The sequence below is a fragment of the Pantherophis guttatus genome, chromosome 1 (assembly GCF_059756535.1).
Source record: "Pantherophis guttatus breed Tessera chromosome 1, ASM5975653v1, whole genome shotgun sequence".
Classification (NCBI taxonomy): Eukaryota; Metazoa; Chordata; class Lepidosauria; order Squamata; family Colubridae; genus Pantherophis; species Pantherophis guttatus.
In genome coordinates this window covers 79,394,525-79,415,980 of record NC_142063.1, presented here as the reverse complement: position 1 = coordinate 79,415,980, position 21,456 = coordinate 79,394,525, and the positions used below count along the sequence as shown (strand labels likewise).

Genomic DNA, 21,456 nt, shown 5'->3' with positions numbered 1-21,456 from the left:
CATTCCCTATCCAAAGCCAGACCAGTAGCCTCAACAGCACGGGCAGGTATGGCCCCATGACAACTTCTGGACGAGAACCTAATGGAAAACAACTGTCAAAAGTGATTAGTTGTATATTGTTTCATAGATGAGTCCTGAGAATAAACACCTATCTTATTTTTAGTCACTAAAGCTAAGTTTGGCTTGTAAAAATGAATAAGTAAACCAGCCTGGACCTGTTTCCAAGGATACATGTGTTTTGGAATATTGATTTGTGAATAGCAATGCCACCTCCAAATCCTATGCCACAACTTGGAAAAAATAGTTTTGTGATCAAATCGTCCCTTAATTTACCAGCAGTCTAATTTCCAGCCACTTATTGGCTGCTCAGACTTTGCCTCTAGGATGTTCTCATCATTGCTTCTTGGTTGCTAAGACTCTCTAGAGGCAGTAGGTCTGGGAGCTGCCACCTGTTGTTAATCTAGCCTTGTTTAATCCATTCTGCTCTGTGTCAGCAGTTCAAAAGGGCACTGTTAGTATTTTTTGCCAACTTCAATTAACATGAGCTTTTGGAGGCCCCCCTCTGATCGCATTTCATTTGCCATGAGTCAGGCACAAAATAGACAGATTTCAGTTCAGAGCAGAGAAGAGACAGTTTATTGCAACTAGGAATGACAACAATAATAATATTTATGTGGCTCTCCTCTGCCTGCGCTCTAGATGTTTGTTCATTCTTTTCCAGCAATTTTTTGCCTGTTTAATTTTTGTTTGCAGCACTAAAAAAAATTCACACTACCACCCTCAGCTCCAGGACAGGAAAAGTTGATACATGCAATGATTTATTTCCCTCAAAAATTAAAGGGGGAAAAAAAAAGAGCAACCAAGAAAGAAAGACAAGATACAAAGCAATCTGTTCTTTTTTTTTTTTTTAATATTACAATGTAATGAATTTGCAGTACATATCTGTATAGGCAGTAAAATTGTATGGCACAACCTCACACTGCAATTTTGTAGGCTTTCCTCTCAATCCATTGCTTTACTTGTCAACATTTTTGAACGTATATTTTCATATATTCTGCCTCAGGCCATAAAGCTAAAGGGAAAAAAAAGTTGCACTTATACAAGGTTACAATATTTTACAACGATGCAATTGACTGAGGTTTTTTTCTTATGATTTCTTTTTCTCCCATTCTCCTTTTCAGTCACTGCACACCCCAAAACAGATATATTATTACACATTGAAAACTGCCCTTCAAGATCAGTAGTACAAAGGTCCTAGCACTATCTATTTATGCGGAAGGAGGACTGGATAGTGGATCGTCCACAATTTGTTAAGAAGAGTTGGGGCAGGATAAAAAGTCACCTTGACTTCCCTGAAATGCCAGCCACGAAGCTGAAAGCAGTGAAAAAGCTTTCATCTAAGTTTCCATTTCGGCTGATTTTTTTTTTTTTAAAAAAAAAACAACCTCCAAATGTTTGTTTTTTTCCTGTGTCAGTCAAAGCAGCAAAATAAACAAAGTTCTCAGCAGCTGTGTCTTGTTGATTATTTTTTCAAACCACTTTCCAGGAAACTACCTTTTTTCACTGTTGTTTGTTTTCAAAATGCTTTGCAATTTTGCAAACCTTGGGGTATGATTTGAGACAAGGCAAAATCATTAAATGAGTGAAAGGAAAAAAAAAAGACAGATACAAGAATGCCCTGTAAAAAAAAAAAAGCAAGGGAAAAAAAACCTCCCTAACTCCTTCATTTAGCCCAGAGATGTCCAACCTTGGCCACTTTTAAGACTCGTGGACTTCAACTCCCAGAATTCCCCAGCCAGCCAGGCCATGCCAGCTGGAAAATTCTGGAAGTTGAAGTCCACAAGTCTTACAGTTGGCTAGGTTGGACACCACTATGCTTTGTTGCCTTTACCAGCATTTACCATTGGAATAGAAGGTAAGATAGGCCCATCTTTCCTCTTCCCCAAGGAAATTTCTTATTAATTGCTCCCTCTACCCAACCTCCTGGCCTCCTAGTTTGACAATTGAAAACCAGCTGCTGCTGTTGAGCATTCAGAAAGCCTCTGGTGCTCACAATCAATATTCCGTATAGCCTCACATCTTGTGCTGTTGCCATCAATGGAGTTCTCTTGTTCAGGAGGCATTTCAACAAAAGGTTTTCACTGACATTATGATACAGTTAAATGCTATGTTTGATATCATGGGCACACACGCACAAGGTACTCCTAAGTTGAATTTCTCCTCTCTTCCCATGTTTCTCATATGTATATCATTTCTTTGTCCATCATTCACTGTCAGTCAGTGTTGTGGAGTAAAGGGCAAAGACTCCTAGGTAATTCTGCCTATTATTGAGAGGAAGGCGGAGAATTAATATAATGGGCTATTCCATCATTGGTTTTTCAAGGAATTGATGCATACGGATCATATTGGGTTGAACATCACAGAGATCCTGAAACACCTTTTGAACAGTGGTGAAATCCAATTTTTTTTACTACCGGTTCTGTGGGCGTGGTTTGGTGGGCATGGCCGGAGAAAGATAGTGCAAAATCTCCATTCCCACCCATTCTGGGGCCAGCCAGAGGTGGTATTTGCCAGTTCTCCAAACTACTCAAAATTTCTGCTACTGGTTCTCCAGAACCTATCGGAACCTGCTGGATCTTACCCCTGCTTTTGAAGTATATGTTGTTGATGTACACTTGTATTGTTCACATTCAAAGCCACTTGGGAACTAACATTGACATGAGATGAACAGATAGTAAAAGAAAACTATTATTGTCTGCTTTAAAGCTTTGAAAAGCTGCAATGGCAGTTTTAAGGGCTGCTGATTTAGCCTGAACAGCTCAAGTAGCAGCATGATTCTACTTCCAGTCCTTTTTACCAGCTGAAACAAAGAAATTTGGGCCTAGCGAGCTAGCATCTCCCTGTTATGAGTGATCCTCTCCTTCATTCCAAAGATGGCAAACCTAGCTGTTATAAAATAAACATACCTGGAGTCAGCATGCACACAAATGTGTTTTCCTAGGAATGCACACTCAGGAACACAAAAACATGATTAGGCATGGATCATCATGCCTGTTATGCAATCATGTCATCATCACTTTCATGAGTGTTCAGGGTCTGATTCTCATGGATAGCCTTAAAATCATTTGATGGCTCATTGATCTCCAGTCATGGAAAGTAATGACATCACTGCTTGGGATGGTTCAATCTTGACTTCATAGATTAAAAAAAGAAAGAAAAAAGAATGGTGGGAGTTTTTTTGTGGGGGGGACAGTCTTTAAACACAGCACAACATGTATAAAAGGGTTGCTCTTTCATTTTATGAGGACTTGAAATGCCTTTCTGAAGGTTGCACTACTATTGATAGCTTACAACATTTTCTTCATACTTACCCTACGGGGCAACAAGTCTAACGATGTTTTGCCTTCCCACTGAATCCAATGGAACTTCAGAGCATTGACTAATTTGTTTTTTTAAATATTTTTTAAATGTGGGTTTTGACTTGAAAAATGCACCTGGGTCTCTAAAAGCATAAAAGTTTAGGCCTTTTTACTCTGCATGCTACAGGCAGGTGTCTTATTCCCACAGCTGGTCAGAAATACCGGGGCTCCTAAGAAACGTTCTGGGATTAACAATGCATGTGAGAGGAGGAGAAGATGCCTCCCTAACCCACAAGTGTGCCATTGCTTTTTCTACCCCATTCCTATCAAATGAATGCATCCTCTCTCTTGCCCCTCTTCAGATTTGTCACAGAGTTTTTCGTCCTTCTGGAATTCTATGTACTTGGTATATTATGCCTATTTCTTTATTTGCATCCCCAGCTGCAGGTTTCTCTTTCCAGCATGGTTTATAGGTGCACATTCATGATAGCATGGCCATATGCACATCAGACACACCCCCACCGGGGTGGGTTTATGTTTGTGCCAGGGGTGGGTTCTAAATTTTTTTACTACTGGTTCTGTGGGCGTGGCTTATTTTGTGGCCGTGGCTTGATGGTCATGTGACAATTCTTTAGGATTTAGCAGATGTATTGGTCTACCAGGCTTTTAACTGCTTGCAGAGCTGTACCAGTCTACCCATTTATTTTTGCAGGCATCGGTCTACTCATTTGTTTTTGGAGGCACTGGTCTACCCAATTATTTTTGCAGGCACCGGTCTACTCATTTGTTTTTGGAGGCACCAGTCTACCACCACACTGCCTTTTAACACTGATCAGCTGTAGGGCGGCCCTTTGAAGCCCCGCAGCAAGAGTTTAAACAGTTTTTTTCCTTCTAGCCGAACAGTTGGGACTCAGGAGGCAGCAATAGATTGGGGGTGGGGCCAAATAAAAGGTAAGAATAACTTGGGGGGGCGGGGGGACAGAACCAGTTCAGTGACATCATATCGTCACCGCTACCGGCTCGGCGGAACTGGGTAGAACCGGGAGGAGCCCACCACTGGTTTGTGCCCTAACGATGGTGAAAGTCTTGCTTTTCCTCTGAAGCCCATTAAAAGCTACACTATCTGAATGGCAAAGCCTGCAAAGCAACCGCTCGCCAGGAAAAGGAAAGCCCAGTAGTTACTAACCCAACAAACACTCCTTAAAAGCCAGTTAAGACAGCTTTAAGCATTCAGTTTCTCTCCTCTAGTGGATGTGAATGCCTGTTGGAGAAACCGCAAAACCCAAGCACCGTTTCAGCTTTTTGAACAGAATCTCAGCTTGGCTGGACCTAAATCCTCTTTGATCCTTTTTTAAAGAGGGCAAACATATGGAAATTGGGAAAATGTGATTATCCTGATGAATGGGAACAACATGAGGCAGGCCTGTGTCTGCTACTTCGCTTTGGGCTGGAAAAAAAAGAATTTCCAACTAAGAGGGGGAAAACAACCCTCTTGCTTTATTTCTTCAAGATAGGCCTTTGAGTTACTTCCACTGAGTGGAGAGGAACCGGAGTTGAAGAAAGAACAACTTGATAGCGACAGCAGAAAGGCAATATTTGAAGTGGGTGCATTGCTCATGGCAGTGGGCAGACAATTTATTTGGAACCATCAAACTCTTTAGTTATTCCAAAGTTTGCATGTCAAATATCAATCTAAAATAGTAAATCCTATAAATTGGTCTTCTTTCAGAAATGAGTTTAACTGCAAGAGCAGGCCGATGTGAAAAATTAGGAGACGTTTTCCTTTATTGCCCACAGATTTTCTCCCTGTTTTGTTCATCATTGAAACCAAACATCAGGCAACCCTTAATTTATGGATAATTAATTAATTAATTATTAATTAATTTCCACAACTGGTTTTACTGATGTTGCAATAAATGCATTGGTGTGATGGGGATGGGGTACCAGAGTCAGAGTGTTTCAAACATTAGGTAGCATATAAAAAAGGTTGATTTGGTTTACACAGCCTGGGAGTCCTCGGCTTGCTGTCAGAATCAGTTCATGGGGTTATGATTACAAAGTGGCCCTATGGTGATGTACGTCTCTTTTTGTAATTTCTGCTTAAAGGTAAAGGTTTCCTCTGTCCAGGTATGTCTAGGAAACGGTGCTCACCACTGTTTCTTAGACCAAGGGAGCCAGAACAGTCTAAAAACACCTCTGTGGCCAGCATGACTATACGCTGAGGCTAGGGGTGGGTTCTATTTATCTTTACTACCAGTTTGCAATGGGACCGCGCGTGCGCATGCTCAGAAGCTTCTACACATGCGCAGAAGCTTCCTGATGATGTTGGGGTCAGTGGGTGGAGCCTCCCACTGGTTTTACTACCAGTTCTTGCAAACCAGTCCGAACCGGGGGCAACTCACCACTAGCTGAGGTGCACGGAATGCTGTTACCTTTCCACTGAAACGGTACCTATTTATCTACTTGCATTTGCATGCTTTCAAACTGTTCGGTGGCCAAGAATTGGGGCACATAATGGGAGCTCAGCTCACCCCATCGTGTGGCACTCTGAATCCAGGCTGTCAGCTTTCTATCTGACAAGCTCAACGTCTTTAACCACTGAGTCATCGCCCTGCCCCCCACATTTCTGTTTAGGGACAGTATATTCTTAGAGTGCCTTTCATTGAACCCACAGTTGACTCAAGCCTTCATTATTGCATCCCTTGGCTATGCATTATTGCACTGCAGGAGATTGAAGGGAGGAAAACATCAGGATAAAAGAAAAATGACATAAAGCAACTCAGCAACACACACAATTCACGTGGAAGATAAGGTGTGGACACGTTTCCTGTTGCAGTATGGCAACTTTGGTATAGGGTACCCCAATCAAAATGCACTCCGTCTCCTCAGACTTTGGCACCAGCCATCTACAGTGATAGCAACCACATGCCTTTTGGTGCTAGAGATCATATATAAACCCCTTCTGTTCCATTAAAATATGAGGGTTTCAAAAGAGCTCACATGGGAGCAATTAGCCAGAAATTGTGGGTTGGCCTTTGTTTTCTTGTTTGTTTGACAAAAAGAGAGCGAGAGAGAGAGAAAGAAATCAGATGAACTTCCAGATGGAGGGCTCCTAATGCTACCAATCAAGGAACCCTGTGTAGCTATTTCTCCCCCCACCACAACCTTCACTTTAATAGACTTTCTGTAGTCAAAAATGTGAAGGGGGGAGGGGAGAAGGGAGGGAGGATGTCATGAGAAAATACAGGACTATTTAAAAAAAAAGACGGCACACTTTGGAATCCTCCCTCATCCCCACCCCGATATTTCTGTGGAAAAGGCCAACGATCGCATGATGGAAGCCTTGGTGGGAGGCAGCTTTCATGCTAAATAGAGCAAGAACAATGGCAAACTGGCAATCAGGAGAACAACAGCATAAGGGGAATAGAAAACTCAAGTTGTCTGATGCAGGAGAAATATCCCCTCTTGACTTCCACATTTCTTTCCTGGGAAGAGAGGTGGTGGTGGGGGGGAAAGGCCTACATGCTTAAAACACTCCAAATACGGCAATCGGCACCATGCCATTCTCCCTAAGGAAGCGAAAAGTGCTGCATTCAGACCTCTGAGGAGGGTGCACACTGCCCCCAGTCCAAGAGCGGAGGATTTGGGTCATCTGTCCTGCTTGAGCTGTCCGTTTCTCGAGGGCAAAAGCAGCAGCCCTGTCATGTTGCCCATGATATGGCAGCACTGTGCTCCTTGGCTTTCATCCGCAGGGCTGCAATGCTGGAAGACTTGCGGTCCGGCTCGCCGTTCAACTCATAGCCATTGATGCTGGGGCTGATGCCAGCGCTGCCAAAGAGGCTGCCCATGTGCGTTTGCCCCACGTGGCTGCCCGGACCAGAGACACTCAGGAATTCAGAGACTCCTCCGGTGGTGTGGGGATGAGCATGGGGAGACATGCAGGAAGGCACCGAGTCACAGGGCACTACGCAGGCAGGCACAGGGGAGGCGGCACCGTTGTTGCCGATCCAGGAAGGATTCTGTATCTGGGATGCGGGGGGTGGGGGGAGATGAGGGAGGAAAGGAACGAAAGAAAGAAAAAAAGGAAAGTAAAATTAGTTCACCTTGGCTCATTCCGTGCTGAAAAATTCAAGAGCAGGACTTTTCTAAAGGTGTGGACAGATTGTGCATAATATACCCTTTTCCCCCCCAAATAAGACATCCCCTGATAATAAGCCCAATTGGGCTTTTGTGTTCATGGCAATAAGGCCAAGCGCTTATTTCAGGGTTCAAAAAAAATATAAGACAGGGTCTTATTTTCAGGGAAACACGGTATCTCTTTTTTTTCCAGTCAAGCTAACCCTGTATAGAATAAAAGAAGCAAGTATAGCAGGCCCAACTGGCAAAAGAAAGCTCAGAACCATCTGAGTTGGAAACATGCGGAAGAGACCTTCATCCTGCAGTGGAGAGACAATGGCTAAAATGATGATGATGATGAATAAAAGAAGCATGTAAGTATTTTTTTTTTAGTGCTGGAGGTATAAGAGATGGATGAACTTAAAGGAAATGGGTGGATACAATTGCTGTGGTGGTACAGTGGTTCAATATTGCAGGCTGACTCTGCCCGCAGCCTGGAGTTTGATCCTGATGGGCTCAACCTTCCATTCTTCCAAGGTTGGTAAAATGAGGACCCAGATTGTTGGGGGAAATTTGCTGACATTTGTAAACCACTCAGAGAATGCTGTAAAGCGGTATATAAGTCTAAGTGCTATTGCTTGTCATGGGGAAATTTAGTCCTAATAAAGAGGCTTAGCCAAACAAACCTCATTGTAGTTTAGGTTGCAACATCACCAACCAAATAAGCAAACACCACTATGCTTACCCAGATGCAAATGTGCAGTTTGAGTGCACAGCAAAGTTCACTGTGAAAAAGCTGCCATAGATAGCAGGACAAGCGCTACAGTGGGTTGCTATGGAAATGCTACTATTAGATATCCATGCAAAGGTAAACGGGATGTTGTTGGGATTTTCCACTTGTTCAGAAATATGTAAATGACCAAATGTGGATTAGTCAATGCCATAGCATGGTTGGGAGGGTCTTGTGTGAAATAGTCCTCACTTTCAGACTGCCTTATTTCGTGACTATCCAAATTTATGATGGTATATAAAAAAAAAACAGCTATGGGACCAGTCCTTGCATTTATGACCATCACTGTGTTCCAAAGCCACGTGTTGCATTTGCTCAGACACAAAGTACATACTTTCATAAGAATACTTTTTTTCCCCAGGTAGACCCAGAAAGATACCCCAGTTCCTCCCTAATTCCAAGCATAGAAAATGTGAATCTTTTAAAAAACAAAGGTTTCCTATGGAGGAAACTGAAGGAGAAGATGGGGACGGAAGCGGGGAAAACATGGGGCCAAGTCTGGAATTTTCAGGAAAAAGAGAAATATGGGAAGGAAACAGGATTCTTTCATTTCAGTTGGAAGAAATAGGTAAATGACTAGAGAAATGCGATATGTCTTTCATTTCTGTTTGATTGCACTTGGGCTAAACCAGTTTTCTCTGCTTTTACGTTTCTGTACAAAGTAAGGGATTCTGTTCTGAATTATATTTCAGGTATGTTCCAGAAAATGTATTTTTTTTAAAAAAAAACATCTTTAAAACTTTTCTTGTAATGATGATGATAAAAACAACAACAGAAACAATAATATGTCCCTTGTGGTATGTTTTTGATTGAGGGGTGTGTTTGTTTTACTCTTCCTGGGCGTTTGGCTCTTCTTTCTGTTCTTTATTATTTCAGGATGTTTTAATAGTTCATGCCACCCAGAGTTGTCATAGAATTAGGCAGCCATACACATTTGGAAATAAATAAGTGAATGGAATCTTCCAATCTCTTTGCTGAGACTTTGGACAGAGAAATCCTATTTGCAGCGGACCAGTTGTTTCTTATGATCTGCTGGATGCAGTACACTTTTGTGGTTTTTCATTTTTATATCAACCTGCTGTTTTCCTACAACCTGAACAGTGCTGTATTTCATCTCCTTCGCTATTGGATGTGTGCCTTGTGAGTATTTAAAATTAAAGGGGAGATTTCATATTTTAAACTATTATTTAAATTTATTTTTAAATATATATATATATTTTACAATAAAGCCTGATTTCATTTCTCTCTTCTGAAAGTGGCTTGTTTCCCAAGGAAGGGAGGGCCATTTCCTCATCCTCCACCCAAACTCAAATTTTACCATTTTATTACTTGAAAGATAGCACAAAGATCTACCTTTCTCATAAACCAAGGTTAGGAGGAGGCACCTGGTGAGAGACTCCGTGGTGGAAGATACTGTAAGTAGTGGCAGTGAAAACCACTGAGCTGCTACCTCCAAAACAAGAAGGAAATTTTATTTTATTTATTTATTCTATTTATTACACTTTTTTCACCACCCATCTCACCTAACTGACTCTGGGTGGTTAGAGTATGGATAGAGACAGCGTATGATGACCTTGAGGGTTTATGGAAGAAGAGATTTGAGATTTCACCTTTCTAGAAGCATGGAGTATATTTTTGACAAAAGAGTATTGTATTTATAAATGCATACAAGTGTTGCTTGGGAAGGTTAGAGTTCATCATTCTTATTTCTTTTCCTTCTGTTCTTCCTGCCCCGCCATCAATCTGAGGAAGTGGAATATGATCCACAATATCTTACGAACTCATGCATATATAGGCCAAGTCACAAAACTCTTTGTTGTTTTTGCTGCAAAAGAATAGCAAAGACTAAGCGATCCTTTAGAAATTATCATGAAATTCCTACTCCAGCACTCCTTTGCCCCTACTACACCTTTTTTTTAAAAAAAGGATATGAAAGGGAAATTTTCTTACAGTAACTAAGGATTGGGGAAGTCCAGATTCAGCATGCCCAAAGGGAGGAAGGAAAGGCAGAGAAGGAGGTGTGAAGATGAGAAGAGCATAAGATGAAAGCAAGCAAGAGGAGAGGATCCAGATGGAAAGTAGGAAAACACAGTTTTCTAACAGGCCTGCCTTTCTCAGCCTTTCATCATCATTTGCTTTGGCTCTGCTCTGACCTTTCCTTCTGGCAGGCTACAGATAAGTGGTAGCTATTGTGAGAGCAATAGGGTAAAACTCAAAGGTGATCAAAATACAATCCATAAAATGGCAAGAATCCTGATGTGTGTGTGTGTGTGTGTGTGTGTGTGTATGTATGTATGTATGTATGTATGTATATATATATATATATATATATATCAGTATACACACACACACACACACATATATATTCACATATACACATACATATGCACATACATATACACATATATACACACATTCGATTCTTTTACAATATGAAGTAGAACTATAGTGACCATATGTCCTTTATATCAGAAAGCTGTCATTCAGCTTTATTTTTCAAAAACTCAGTTCTGGCTTTTATTTTTGGTCATTTAATTTTTACCATGCAAATTGTACCACTTAATGCATAGTCTGATTGCAGAAATCTTTCTTAACACCTGCTTCTTATGAGGAAGCTTATGAAGAGATTCTTATGCTTTTAAGATATTTTTTATTGGAATATGCTTTTTGAATAGGGTGGGTTTTTTTGGTCTTTTTCGTTTGTAAAGCAAAATTTAACATAAACATGTTTTTCATCCTTATGAACTTTCAGATTTGCCCCTCCCCCACTTTTTAAGTTTACCATTTTTTTTCCCCAGGAAAATATGATAACCATAAGTATAACTTTAGCTGTTTTCATCTCAAACAGGATAATATTACACAGCTTGAGAAGATTTCAAAAGGATCAGAATATTAAGTTTAATTTATTAAGGAAAAGCTTAAAAAGATAAGGGCTTTTGGCTTGGAGGTGAGGAGGGACATTGTGTGGGCTATTAGGAAATGCATACTGTATTTGTGAGTTTAAACTCTGGGAATTGAATGAAAGCATTTGTGAAATTTTCAGAGAGACCAGCTTTTTTGGGGGGGGGAGAGAAATTATGATTATAATTTGGATGCAATCTTAGTTAGAATCGTCATGAGGGGGGGGAAAATAATGGAACTCCAGCTTTCCGTTGTCTTTATTAAAATATGCTGTTTTTAAAAATAGTTCAGAACAAAACCTATCCAATTTTATTTTATTTATAGACATTCTGTCCTATGTAAGGAGCTTAAGTATTAGATAAAACCAAGATATGAAAGAGACAGAAGAGGGGAAAAGCTACCCCAAAATGTTACCTAAAGTATTCTCTGTCTGGGAACTAAAGGTCTTTCATGTATAATGACTTGCCTTAAATAACTCTTTTGAAGTCAAAGATTGTTAAACTGACAGGTCTGTACTACTTTTAAAAAGTTCGGAATCTGTATTCAGAGAGTATTAAAGTTAATTTATCTGCAAAGAACTTCTGGTGTTGCTAAACATTCCAATGAATGTTCCAGGCCCCACATAGCAGAAGGATTGCTACTGAAGGATTTATGCCATATTATGGACATTGCCATTATAGAGTCTGTGGTAAGCTTCTAAGAAAGACTCTTCACCCTACCTTCCACAAAACTGGGACACAATATTGGCAGCCAGAAAATAGAGAGTGTATGGTGCTTGTAGATATACCATGATGTATTTTCATGGTACATCTTTTGTGGTGTACATGGTATTTTCATGGTACATTTTTTTCTTTGCTTAATTAGTTCATCAAGATGTGCTAATGGTTACATGACAAGATAAATGGTATAATTGGATCATATGACTGAATTCTGTCAAAGTTATGGATTTAGGCAGACAAGAAAACAAACAAATGGATCATATAACAAATCAACCAAGTGTTATAGCAATAGCACTTAGACTTATATACCTCTTCATAGTGCTTTACGGCACTCTCTAAACACTTTACAGAGCCAGCATATTGCCCCCAACAATCCAGGTGCTCATTTTCCGGCTTAAGAAGGATGGAAGGTTGAGTCAACCTTGAGACAGTCTGAATCAAACTGCTGACAGTCAGCAGAGTTAGCCTGCAATACCTCATTCTAAGCACTATGCCACAATGGCTCTTATCATTCAAGGCACAAAAGACCAGAATCAAATTATCATATTTTGGACATATTATGATAAGGTTTAGTTATTTGAAGCAGATTCTACTGAAGGGAAAAGTGAAAGGAAAGAAAATAAGAGGATAACTAATAGCAAGATGGATGCACTCAGTTGCAGTGGCAATGGGTGCATTGTTGGAAGGTCTGAAGGACTAGGGTATTATGGGAAAAAAATCTATCTATATGATTGTTAAGAGTTGACACCAGCTTGATGGCTCATAATCAATCAATCAATTGGCTAAGGACTCCAAATGGTTTACATATTCTCCAAATCACCTCGGCATTTCTCCATTACTGTGGAGTACTGTCCTTGTGGTGAGATGGGTGGCAAACAAATGTAATAAATAATAAATAAACAAATTACTGTTAAAATGGAAAAGGTTAAAGTGTTCATTTCTTGAACCTTAAACTTTCATTTCACCTAGCAAAACCTCATTTGGTTTACAACAGAACCTCTGATAAAACTATCAGAGGTTCACGACAGGTGTGTTGATGAAAAGCACTTACCTGGGCATAATTCTCTGCTCGGGTTAACAAAGGCAACTCATAGGCAGTGGAGAAATGTGTGCGAACCTGTTGCATTTGACCAAATCGTTCTCGTTTTCTCCATTTTGCTCTTCGGTTCTGAAACCAAACCTGAGGAGATCAGCACCAAGAAATCCACATCAGAGAAGAAGCAATAAGTGCCATTTTTCTATAGACAGTTCATTCAGAAGGTTTAAATAGTACAGACAGATAGACAGTGTAGAATATTTAAAAGGGGTGCTTTACAATGCATACAAGCACAAATCAATCACCTCTCTTTGAATTATTAAAGCAACCATCCTTTGCAGAAAGTAAAGCAAAATAGCTGTTTCTACATGCTTGACCTGGTCTGATGATGGGGTTTTAAGGGTTTTAATGGGTTAATTTTAAATTTTTTAGATTTTAGTCTTTATTTTTATTGTGGCTTGTGTTTTATTGTTATGAGCCGCCCTGAGTCCATTGTGAGATAGGGCGGCATATAAGCCAAATAAATAAATAAATAAATAAATAAATAAATAAATAAATAAATAAATAAATAAATAAATAAATAAATAAATAAGGGGATAAACTGTGAATTGCAACAGCAAGCTGTAGTTGTTTCAAGTCTTCCAATGATGAGGCTACTTTAACTATTTGAAGAGAAATTCATCAATCATGCTATGAAGCACCTCCTTAAATATTTTGTTTAGCTACTGGTAGTTAATAATTTGAAGAGACCCAATTTGCTGTAGTGATTCAGGCATCAGGCTAGACACTGTGAGTCTGTAAGTACTAGTCCTGCCCTAAGAAGGAAGCAATGGCAAACCCCTTCTGAAAAAGCTTCCCAAGAAAACAGCCAGGGACTAATCCAGACAATGACCAGGAGTCAGCACCAATTCGAATACATAATAATAAAATGGAGGCAGAGGTTTACTTCAGGTCAAATAAGCTGTCAAAGAAGAAAAGCATGCATTAGCCTGATTATATAAAAGAACAAACATTGCTGCAAGTTAAAAACTGGAACTTAACAATGTATAGGAAACAAAAAGTGAATATTGAAATAATGTAATAAAAGCATGAACAGAATGCTGGCAAGGAAACACATTACATAGTCAATTTCTACAAAAGATTGAGGGGAAGGTGGCATAAAAATAAAACCTGGCCATGACTTACAAATGGAACATTTAAAAAAAGAAATTGAGGGCTTGATTTTAGCTGTTCACAGCAAGCTATTTGAATTAATGCAATCAAAGCCAGTACTGAAAAATCAGCAAATGATTTTTAGAGCAAATGATTTTTAGAGCAAATTGTGCAAAGAAGCAGAAGAAATACTAGATCATATACTCAGCTCATGCAAGATCAAAACAACAACATAGCACAGTTGCCAAAATGATTCACTGGAAAATGATTATGTATCAGTATTGAAAAAATAGTGGGAACATAGACTTGAAGAAATAGGAAAAAAAGGACAGGTTAAAATATTGTAGTATTGTCTTGGCTCACAATGCACCAGATGTAACTGTGGTTGAATAGATAATTGATATGGCAATACTAGAGGATAGTAGAATTGAAGATAAAAAATTGAAGAAGATCACAAAGTATCAAGATCTGAAAATCGAAATGGAAAGATTATGGCATACAGTGACTATCTTGGTCCCACATAGGGTGCAATGTCAAAAAATCTTGGCAACCTCTTAGAAAATCTGCTCATTGACAAAATTCCCATGTATCAATTGCAAAGATCACATTATTGGGATCCACACATATATTAAACTGATACATTGTGACATTCTAGATTCTTGGGAAGAATGTGATGCATATGAAAGCCACACCAGCTAAAGAACTGGCAGCTGTGATTTCACATTGTTGTGAACAAATATAATAATAATAACTTAAAATCCAAATGAACAGACACTATGCTTTGCAACCAAAAATCATATAGATTGGCTATGTTTGCCCAGAGCTTAAAGGATAGAGGACTTCTACTGATGTGGTAGGAAAAAAAGCATGGTTTGAATGATTACATTAAGAAAAGCCAAGAATCTTTGCTGAAGAAAGTCAATTAATCATCATCATCATCATCATCATCATTATAATCATAAGAATAATAGTAATAACTTTATTGTCATTGTACGTGTATACACAGTATACCCATACAACGAAATTCATTTAATACCCAAAGACCAGGTCCAACACACATAACAATCCCCAAACACACTCCCACCCACCACAAATTCCCCACCCCACACAACAGACCAAGTAATACTGTCCAACAGCTCACTGATGGTGGCCCTTTAGTTCATTGTTGAGTGCAATTATAGCTCTTGGATAAAAACTATTCAGAAAACATGTGGTTCAAGTTTTAATTGTTCTCTTTAATTAATTAAACTAAGGAAATTAATTAATTAATTATGGAAAACTCTTGAAAACAACAAAGATGAAGGTAGAGTATATAAGGGGAACAATTAATTTAATTGTAGATTACCCATATAATAATAATAATTTGAAGGAAAAATGCTGCTCCTGAAATCTAGAAGTGGAAGAGGTCATCTAATCATACCCCTTGCTCAGCACGGGATCCTTTAAGCATTTCAGACAAATGAAATGAATGGCCTCACTTCATGAGGCAATTTCCCCCCCACTAATTGATAGTTTGAACCATCAAGAAATTCCTTCTAATATCAAGCCTGAAATTATTTTCCAGTTGTTTCAACACACTTGTTCAGATTCTGTCCTCTGGGGCCACAGAGAACAAATCCATTCCTGATCTGTCCCCGTCCACACACACACACAAACACAGCCAGCTGAGGGTTAAGAAAGTACTTGGCACGCACACAGGTCGTTATCTCAAACTTGGCAGCAATATAATCACCGTCTGCCAAGAGCTTTTACTGCAACAGATAACATAACATACGCATTGCAAATAGTCCAGCAAAACAATATCCCTTTCGGCAGCTTCAGACGTTGTTCAAGTGACTAGCCAAAGTTAGTTTTTGTTCGTCACGGAGTTTTACCAGCCACCACCCTCTCTCTGGGGTGTGGTCCAGTGACTCAGTTCTAATCCCTAGCACGCCTCCTTAACTGCTGCAACCGTTTATCACGCCTTCGTTGGCGTGCATGCAGGAATGATGGCTCTCCTTCGCTCTCATCCAAGACACCTGGCTCCTGGCTAATCTCCTCTCCCTCGGCCGGCACCTGAGACAGTGCCAGAGGGGAGGGGCCTGGAGAGGGAGGCCTGGCTGACTCGTCTTCCTCATGTTCGGAGCTTTCTTCCTCCGATGAGATAGGCTCAGAGGGCGGGCCCACAACAATTCCCTCCTCAGTATGATATGCAATGACCGGTACCACATCATGAAATACTTTGTTGAATGCTTTGCTGAAGTCTGAATATATTATGTCCATGATATTCCCCTGATCCATTATGCGAACAGCTCTGTCAAAAAAGAAATTAAAACTAATGTGGCCTGGCTTGTTTGTGACAAGCCCATGATGGGTCTTGTGAACTGTTGCATTCCTATCCAAGTGCTTACAAATATATTATTTAATTATTATCTGCTTGAGGACTTTGCGCAGTATAGACATCAAATTAAAAGAACTGTACTTCACAGAGTCCTTTTTTTGAAAACAGATTCAGTCTTTCCTTTCCTTCAGTCTTCTGAGATCTAGCCGTTCTCCAGAATTTCTTAATGTGTACAGTTGGCAGTTCTACAATAATCTCTGCTCTTTTCTTCAGTACTTTAAATTACAATTCATGTTGTTTTGGAGACTTGAATTTGATTACGATAACTAAAATGTTCTTTTGCTCTCTCCTTACCTATCGTAACATGCAGCTCCCACCTTCCACCATCTGATGCCATCATATCGTATCCTTCCTTTCCCATGATGTCATTTAAATTGTGTTTTTATGAGTGACAGCACTCATAAAAACACAATATATCTCTCATTTCTCCTGCTCATACAGACACATGATAAGGAAAATTAATAGTAACAATAGTGCTATTACTATTTCATGCAGGGGGAAAAAAAAACCCAAATCCAAACATGACCAGAATGCCAGTTGTAAAACTCAAATAATATCTACACTCCAACAGAACAAATTTTGGGGATGTATCCCCCAAAAGTTGAATAGTTGTAGGCTATAGCTCACTTTTTAAGTATTATATATGTGATTTACTGTTGAGAGCTGGATAAGACCAAATGTTTATTTAAGCTAGAATTCTATTTCACATATAAGACATTTATCATATGGACAAGAAAGTAACATTCTTCACCTAATGTTGCTCTCCAGCAACTGACATTTAACATATGCTGCCCATAATTTAGGCAATAATAAACAGCTTTTTCAAACTATATAAATTGATAGCTATCATCAATGTCATAATAGAGAAAACTACAGCTAATTTCACCATATCTAGCTCTATAACTGCTCCTATATCCCCATACAGTAAAAAGTTTTTAAGGTTTAAAATTCTAAGCCCAGAAACACTGAACTGTCATAATACATTATTGGTATAATAAAGCTAAATTATCGATAATAAAAAAAGAATCTAAAGTAAGAGTTGAATCAGGATTCTAATCAATTGTCATAATTTGTATCCTTTGCTGCAAGTCAGCTATTAAAAAAGATTAATTTCAGTTTAATGAAATTAAACTGCGCTTAAAATACTATTAGAATTCTTATTTTTAAAAGTATTGCTGGCTGGAGAATTCTGGGAGTTAAAGCCCACAAGTCTTAAAGTTGCCAGGTTTGGAGGCTCCTGATATAATGTGATGGTAATAACTTAAAAGACAATAATTATAATAAATCATAACAATAAGAAAATAAAGATCTGGGCATTTCTTTGCACAAGTGAAATTTTTAGATTCTAGTCTGCTCTACATGTGTTTGTTCCTCATTAGTCCCCTTAATAGAACTCAAGAGATGAATAAACACCCCATGAAACATAAAACAATTATGTAACACAGATGTATAAAGGTATGTGAACTGACCTGGTTTTTTCAGTGAATATTTTCCCATGTTGCCATGTGTCTATGGAGATTCTCAGTCATCCAGGTCATGGTTGTCCCAAAGGTGTTTTTTCAAGAGGCAACTGAACTTTCTGTTTTTTCTTTGAAAATTGTTTGCTTCTCATCCAAGAAGCTTCTTCAGCTCTGACTGGATGGTGGGGAAGAGCTGAAGAAGCTTCTTGGATGAGAAGCAAAACATCTTCAAAGAAAAAACAGAAAGTTCAGTTGCCTCTTGAAAAAGCCCCTTTGGGACATGTTGCCATGTATTATTTTCTTGTTATTCCTATTTTGCCGTTTTGCATATTCTTCTTGCCCCAATCCCTTTTTAGAACTGATAACTGATACCTTATGATTCTTGACGAATGTATTTTTTTCTTTTATGTACTCCGAGAGCGTATGCACCAAGACAAATTCCTTGTGTGTCCAATCACACTTGGCCAATAAAGAATTCTATTCTATTCTATTCTACAATAGGGGAGAATATCAATTCCCTTTTCTGTCATCCCTTCTCCTATTTTTAGAATCTGACTTCCCTTTTAAACTGCTGGATTCATTCTTGCCAGTGTCTCACTTTGATCTGGGAGAAGAGATTTCCTTCTGCTTGCTTGAAGTTGGCAAGAAGCATCTCATTGACCTCCCCAGACGGGGAGATGAGATAGTTTGTTGCTTATCCAAGCAGCATCACTCATTTGTATGTAATGGCTAGGACTGCATTTGTAACGACTGTCTGGCAGCTGTAGCGTTTTGAGTTATGGCAATTATTTTGGCCTGGCCTGTACTTTATACCAGAAATGATGATTCCCTACCAGTTAGACAGGAACTCCGAGAGACTACAAGATCAAACAGGGAGCATGCTGGTGGGAGGGAAGAATGGGCTACATCAATGATGATGACGCAGGAACATACACTTATGAAGGGAAGAAAAAAAAAGACAGCTTAAGCAATAAGGCTGAAAGTATCTATCACCCTAGCTAGACTGCCTTGCCTTCACCGTACATTGACAATGACCCCTCCTGTAAACAGTCCAGCTGGCAGCCACTTGCAGGCTTGGCCAAGCCCGTGTATCTTTGATCTGCAGATGCAGAGTCCAGGATGCTGACCCTGACTGATGTGAAAAGGAGTGGGTAACAGGTAGAGAGGGTGCTCTCAGCGGGGAGCAGAACATATGCTATGCAGATGTGCCCATCTCCATAGATGGCAAACACATTTCTCCCTGTCAGTGTAAACCATTCCCGAAGGTCCTCCTGAATATGCATGATGTGTGCTGCAGAATTGTTCTAGGCTGTCCAGGCATGCCCAAAGGCGAGGAGAAACCTTAACAGCAACTTTTGACGGGAAGGCTTGTGCCGGCAATATGTGTAAAAACCCAAATATCAAAGCCGCTTTCATATGCACAGGTTAAGCTTTTCAGAGGAATGACGCTGACCTTGGACCTCTCAGTAGGTTGATTTGAGAGGGAACCCAGATCTCATTTTCCATTTCAGAATGATCAGGTATTTGAGGAAATGCAGTGCTGCACTGAGAGCAAGTCTGCGGAGCAGATGCCACAATTCTGTTCTGCAGAATGAATAGGAGAGCCTCTGACACAGCCTGGCTGATTTAACCCATTGCAATGTAAGGAAGCAATCTAAATTAACCTCTAAAGAAGAGGAGTCCAATAAGACAATCAAATCAAGAACGTAAACTTATGTCACTGCCCTACAACTAGAAAAATAATTGGTTTTCTGCAGGGGTGAAATCCACTTACCTTCACTACCAGTTTGCAAACGGGAGCACACGTGCACTAGCTTTGCTCACGCGCGATACCCCTGTGCATGCACAGGACCTTCTGTGCATGGGCAGAGTATAAAAAATGGGACGTGATGACATCCAGGCGGGTGGGGGGAGCCTCCCACCACTGGCGCTATCGGTTTGCCCGAGTCGGATAGAACTGACTGCATTTCACCACTCGTTTTCTGCCTGTTTGCTGGACAAATCTTCCATCCCTCCTAAGTGTCTACAATTAGGATGCAACTGATTTTATTTTATTTATTTTATATCAAATTTGGAGACAGTTCATATCAGAGAGCAAGTCTGGACAATGCACAATTACATTTTTCATATGTGCTACAATTTTTATATGCAATACAATTTTCAAGGATTAACCCAATTGATTTTGAGATACATTAAAAGGGCAGCAGGGAGGGCGGGCTGTCCAAGCTGAATTTGGGTGCTCTGGAGTTTTCAAATAAAGTTGTTGAAGTTCGGTCCAGAGATCTAAAAAGGGGTAGACTTAGGTTTGATATTACTGTCAACACCATGTCAATTTCTCATCTCTTCCTTTATTTCATTTCAACAAACATACTTCTCAACTAAGCAGTGATGAGCTTTCGGGCTCAGTAGCCATGGTTTAGAAAACAAGACCATGGCCATTCATCACTGCTTCATTGATGCCAATTGTGAAAGCCTATACCAGTATATACTTCTCAATTCTTTACTAAAATTTGATTGTGATATTGATTGCTAAGTATTTATGAAATACAGTAAAAAAACAGAAAAAAAAATCTAATCCAAAATTCTCTTTTTTTTCTGCACCCTTTGATAACTATTTGTAATACTTTATGTCTCAGCAAGTAGGTTGGAAGATTTTCAGTATTGTGGGCCAGGTCTATGCTTGGATGCTAAATGTCCAGAAAATACCAGATTGTTGCCTAGATTGGGAAAAAGACAATAGCAAATCACCTTCATACTGCTGCCAAGAAAACAGCATATTGATTTAATTACTGGGACTTGAGCTCAAAGTTAGGGCATTTTTAGCTTTCATAATGTGAGGGTGAAGATTCGTTCTCAGAGCTTTTGGGTTGGTTTCCAAACATTTCATTACCAGGCTAGATAACATCTTCAGTGGAGTTTAGGAGTTCTAAACTCCCTAAACTCCGCTGAAGATGTTATCTAGCCTGGTAACAAAACATTCAGAAACCAACCCACAAACTTGGAGAACGAACCTTGACCGTCATCCTAGACCAGGGGTTGGCAATCTTAAACACTCAAAGAGCCATTTGGACCCATTTCCCACAGAAAAGAAAACACCGAGAGCCACAAAACCCTTCCCATGCCTGACTATTTCCTGAGCGGCCACAGAACTAGCATATGTAGTTGAATTAAACATTCTGTTTTCTTCTGAAACTTTTCTTTTCTTGGATTTATCCATGGTTGGCCTACCAGGGGCCGAAAAGCTCAATAAATAGTATGCTGGCGAGTATCACACATTAACGATTGTTATATTTTGAGCAACAGGGAGCCGTAGCAGAGGGATGAAAGAGCCACATGTGGCTCCAGAGCCGCAGGTTGCTGACCCCTGTCCTAGACCCAAACTACAGATGTTTGCCACTTTTATAATGTTTTAATTCTGATGAATCAGATTGTAGTCCAAGTGCAGGTGATCCTCAACTTACAACCATTCATTAGGAACCATTCAAAGTTACAGTGGCACTAAAAATGGGACTTATAACCGGTCCTAACACTTAATGACTACCA

The 21,456-nt window shown here is 39.7% G+C and overlaps 1 protein-coding gene across 2 annotated transcripts in view; it reads right to left on the bottom strand.

Annotated features, from left to right (window-relative positions):
- Positions 1-613: 613 nt before the first annotated feature.
- The window catches only part of ALX4 (ALX homeobox 4), a 77,027-nt gene continuing 56,184 nt past the window's right edge, over positions 614-21,456 (bottom strand). For both annotated transcript variants that reach the window (XM_034417410.3, XM_087876903.1), the window contains exons 3-4: positions 12,937-13,065; positions 614-7,384 (exon numbers count right to left, since the gene is read on the bottom strand). In XM_034417410.3, coding sequence (XP_034273301.2) covers positions 7,061-7,384; positions 12,937-13,065 — 453 coding nt within the window. In that variant the 3' untranslated portion in view covers positions 614-7,060. The remainder of the gene's footprint in view (positions 7,385-12,936; positions 13,066-21,456) is intronic.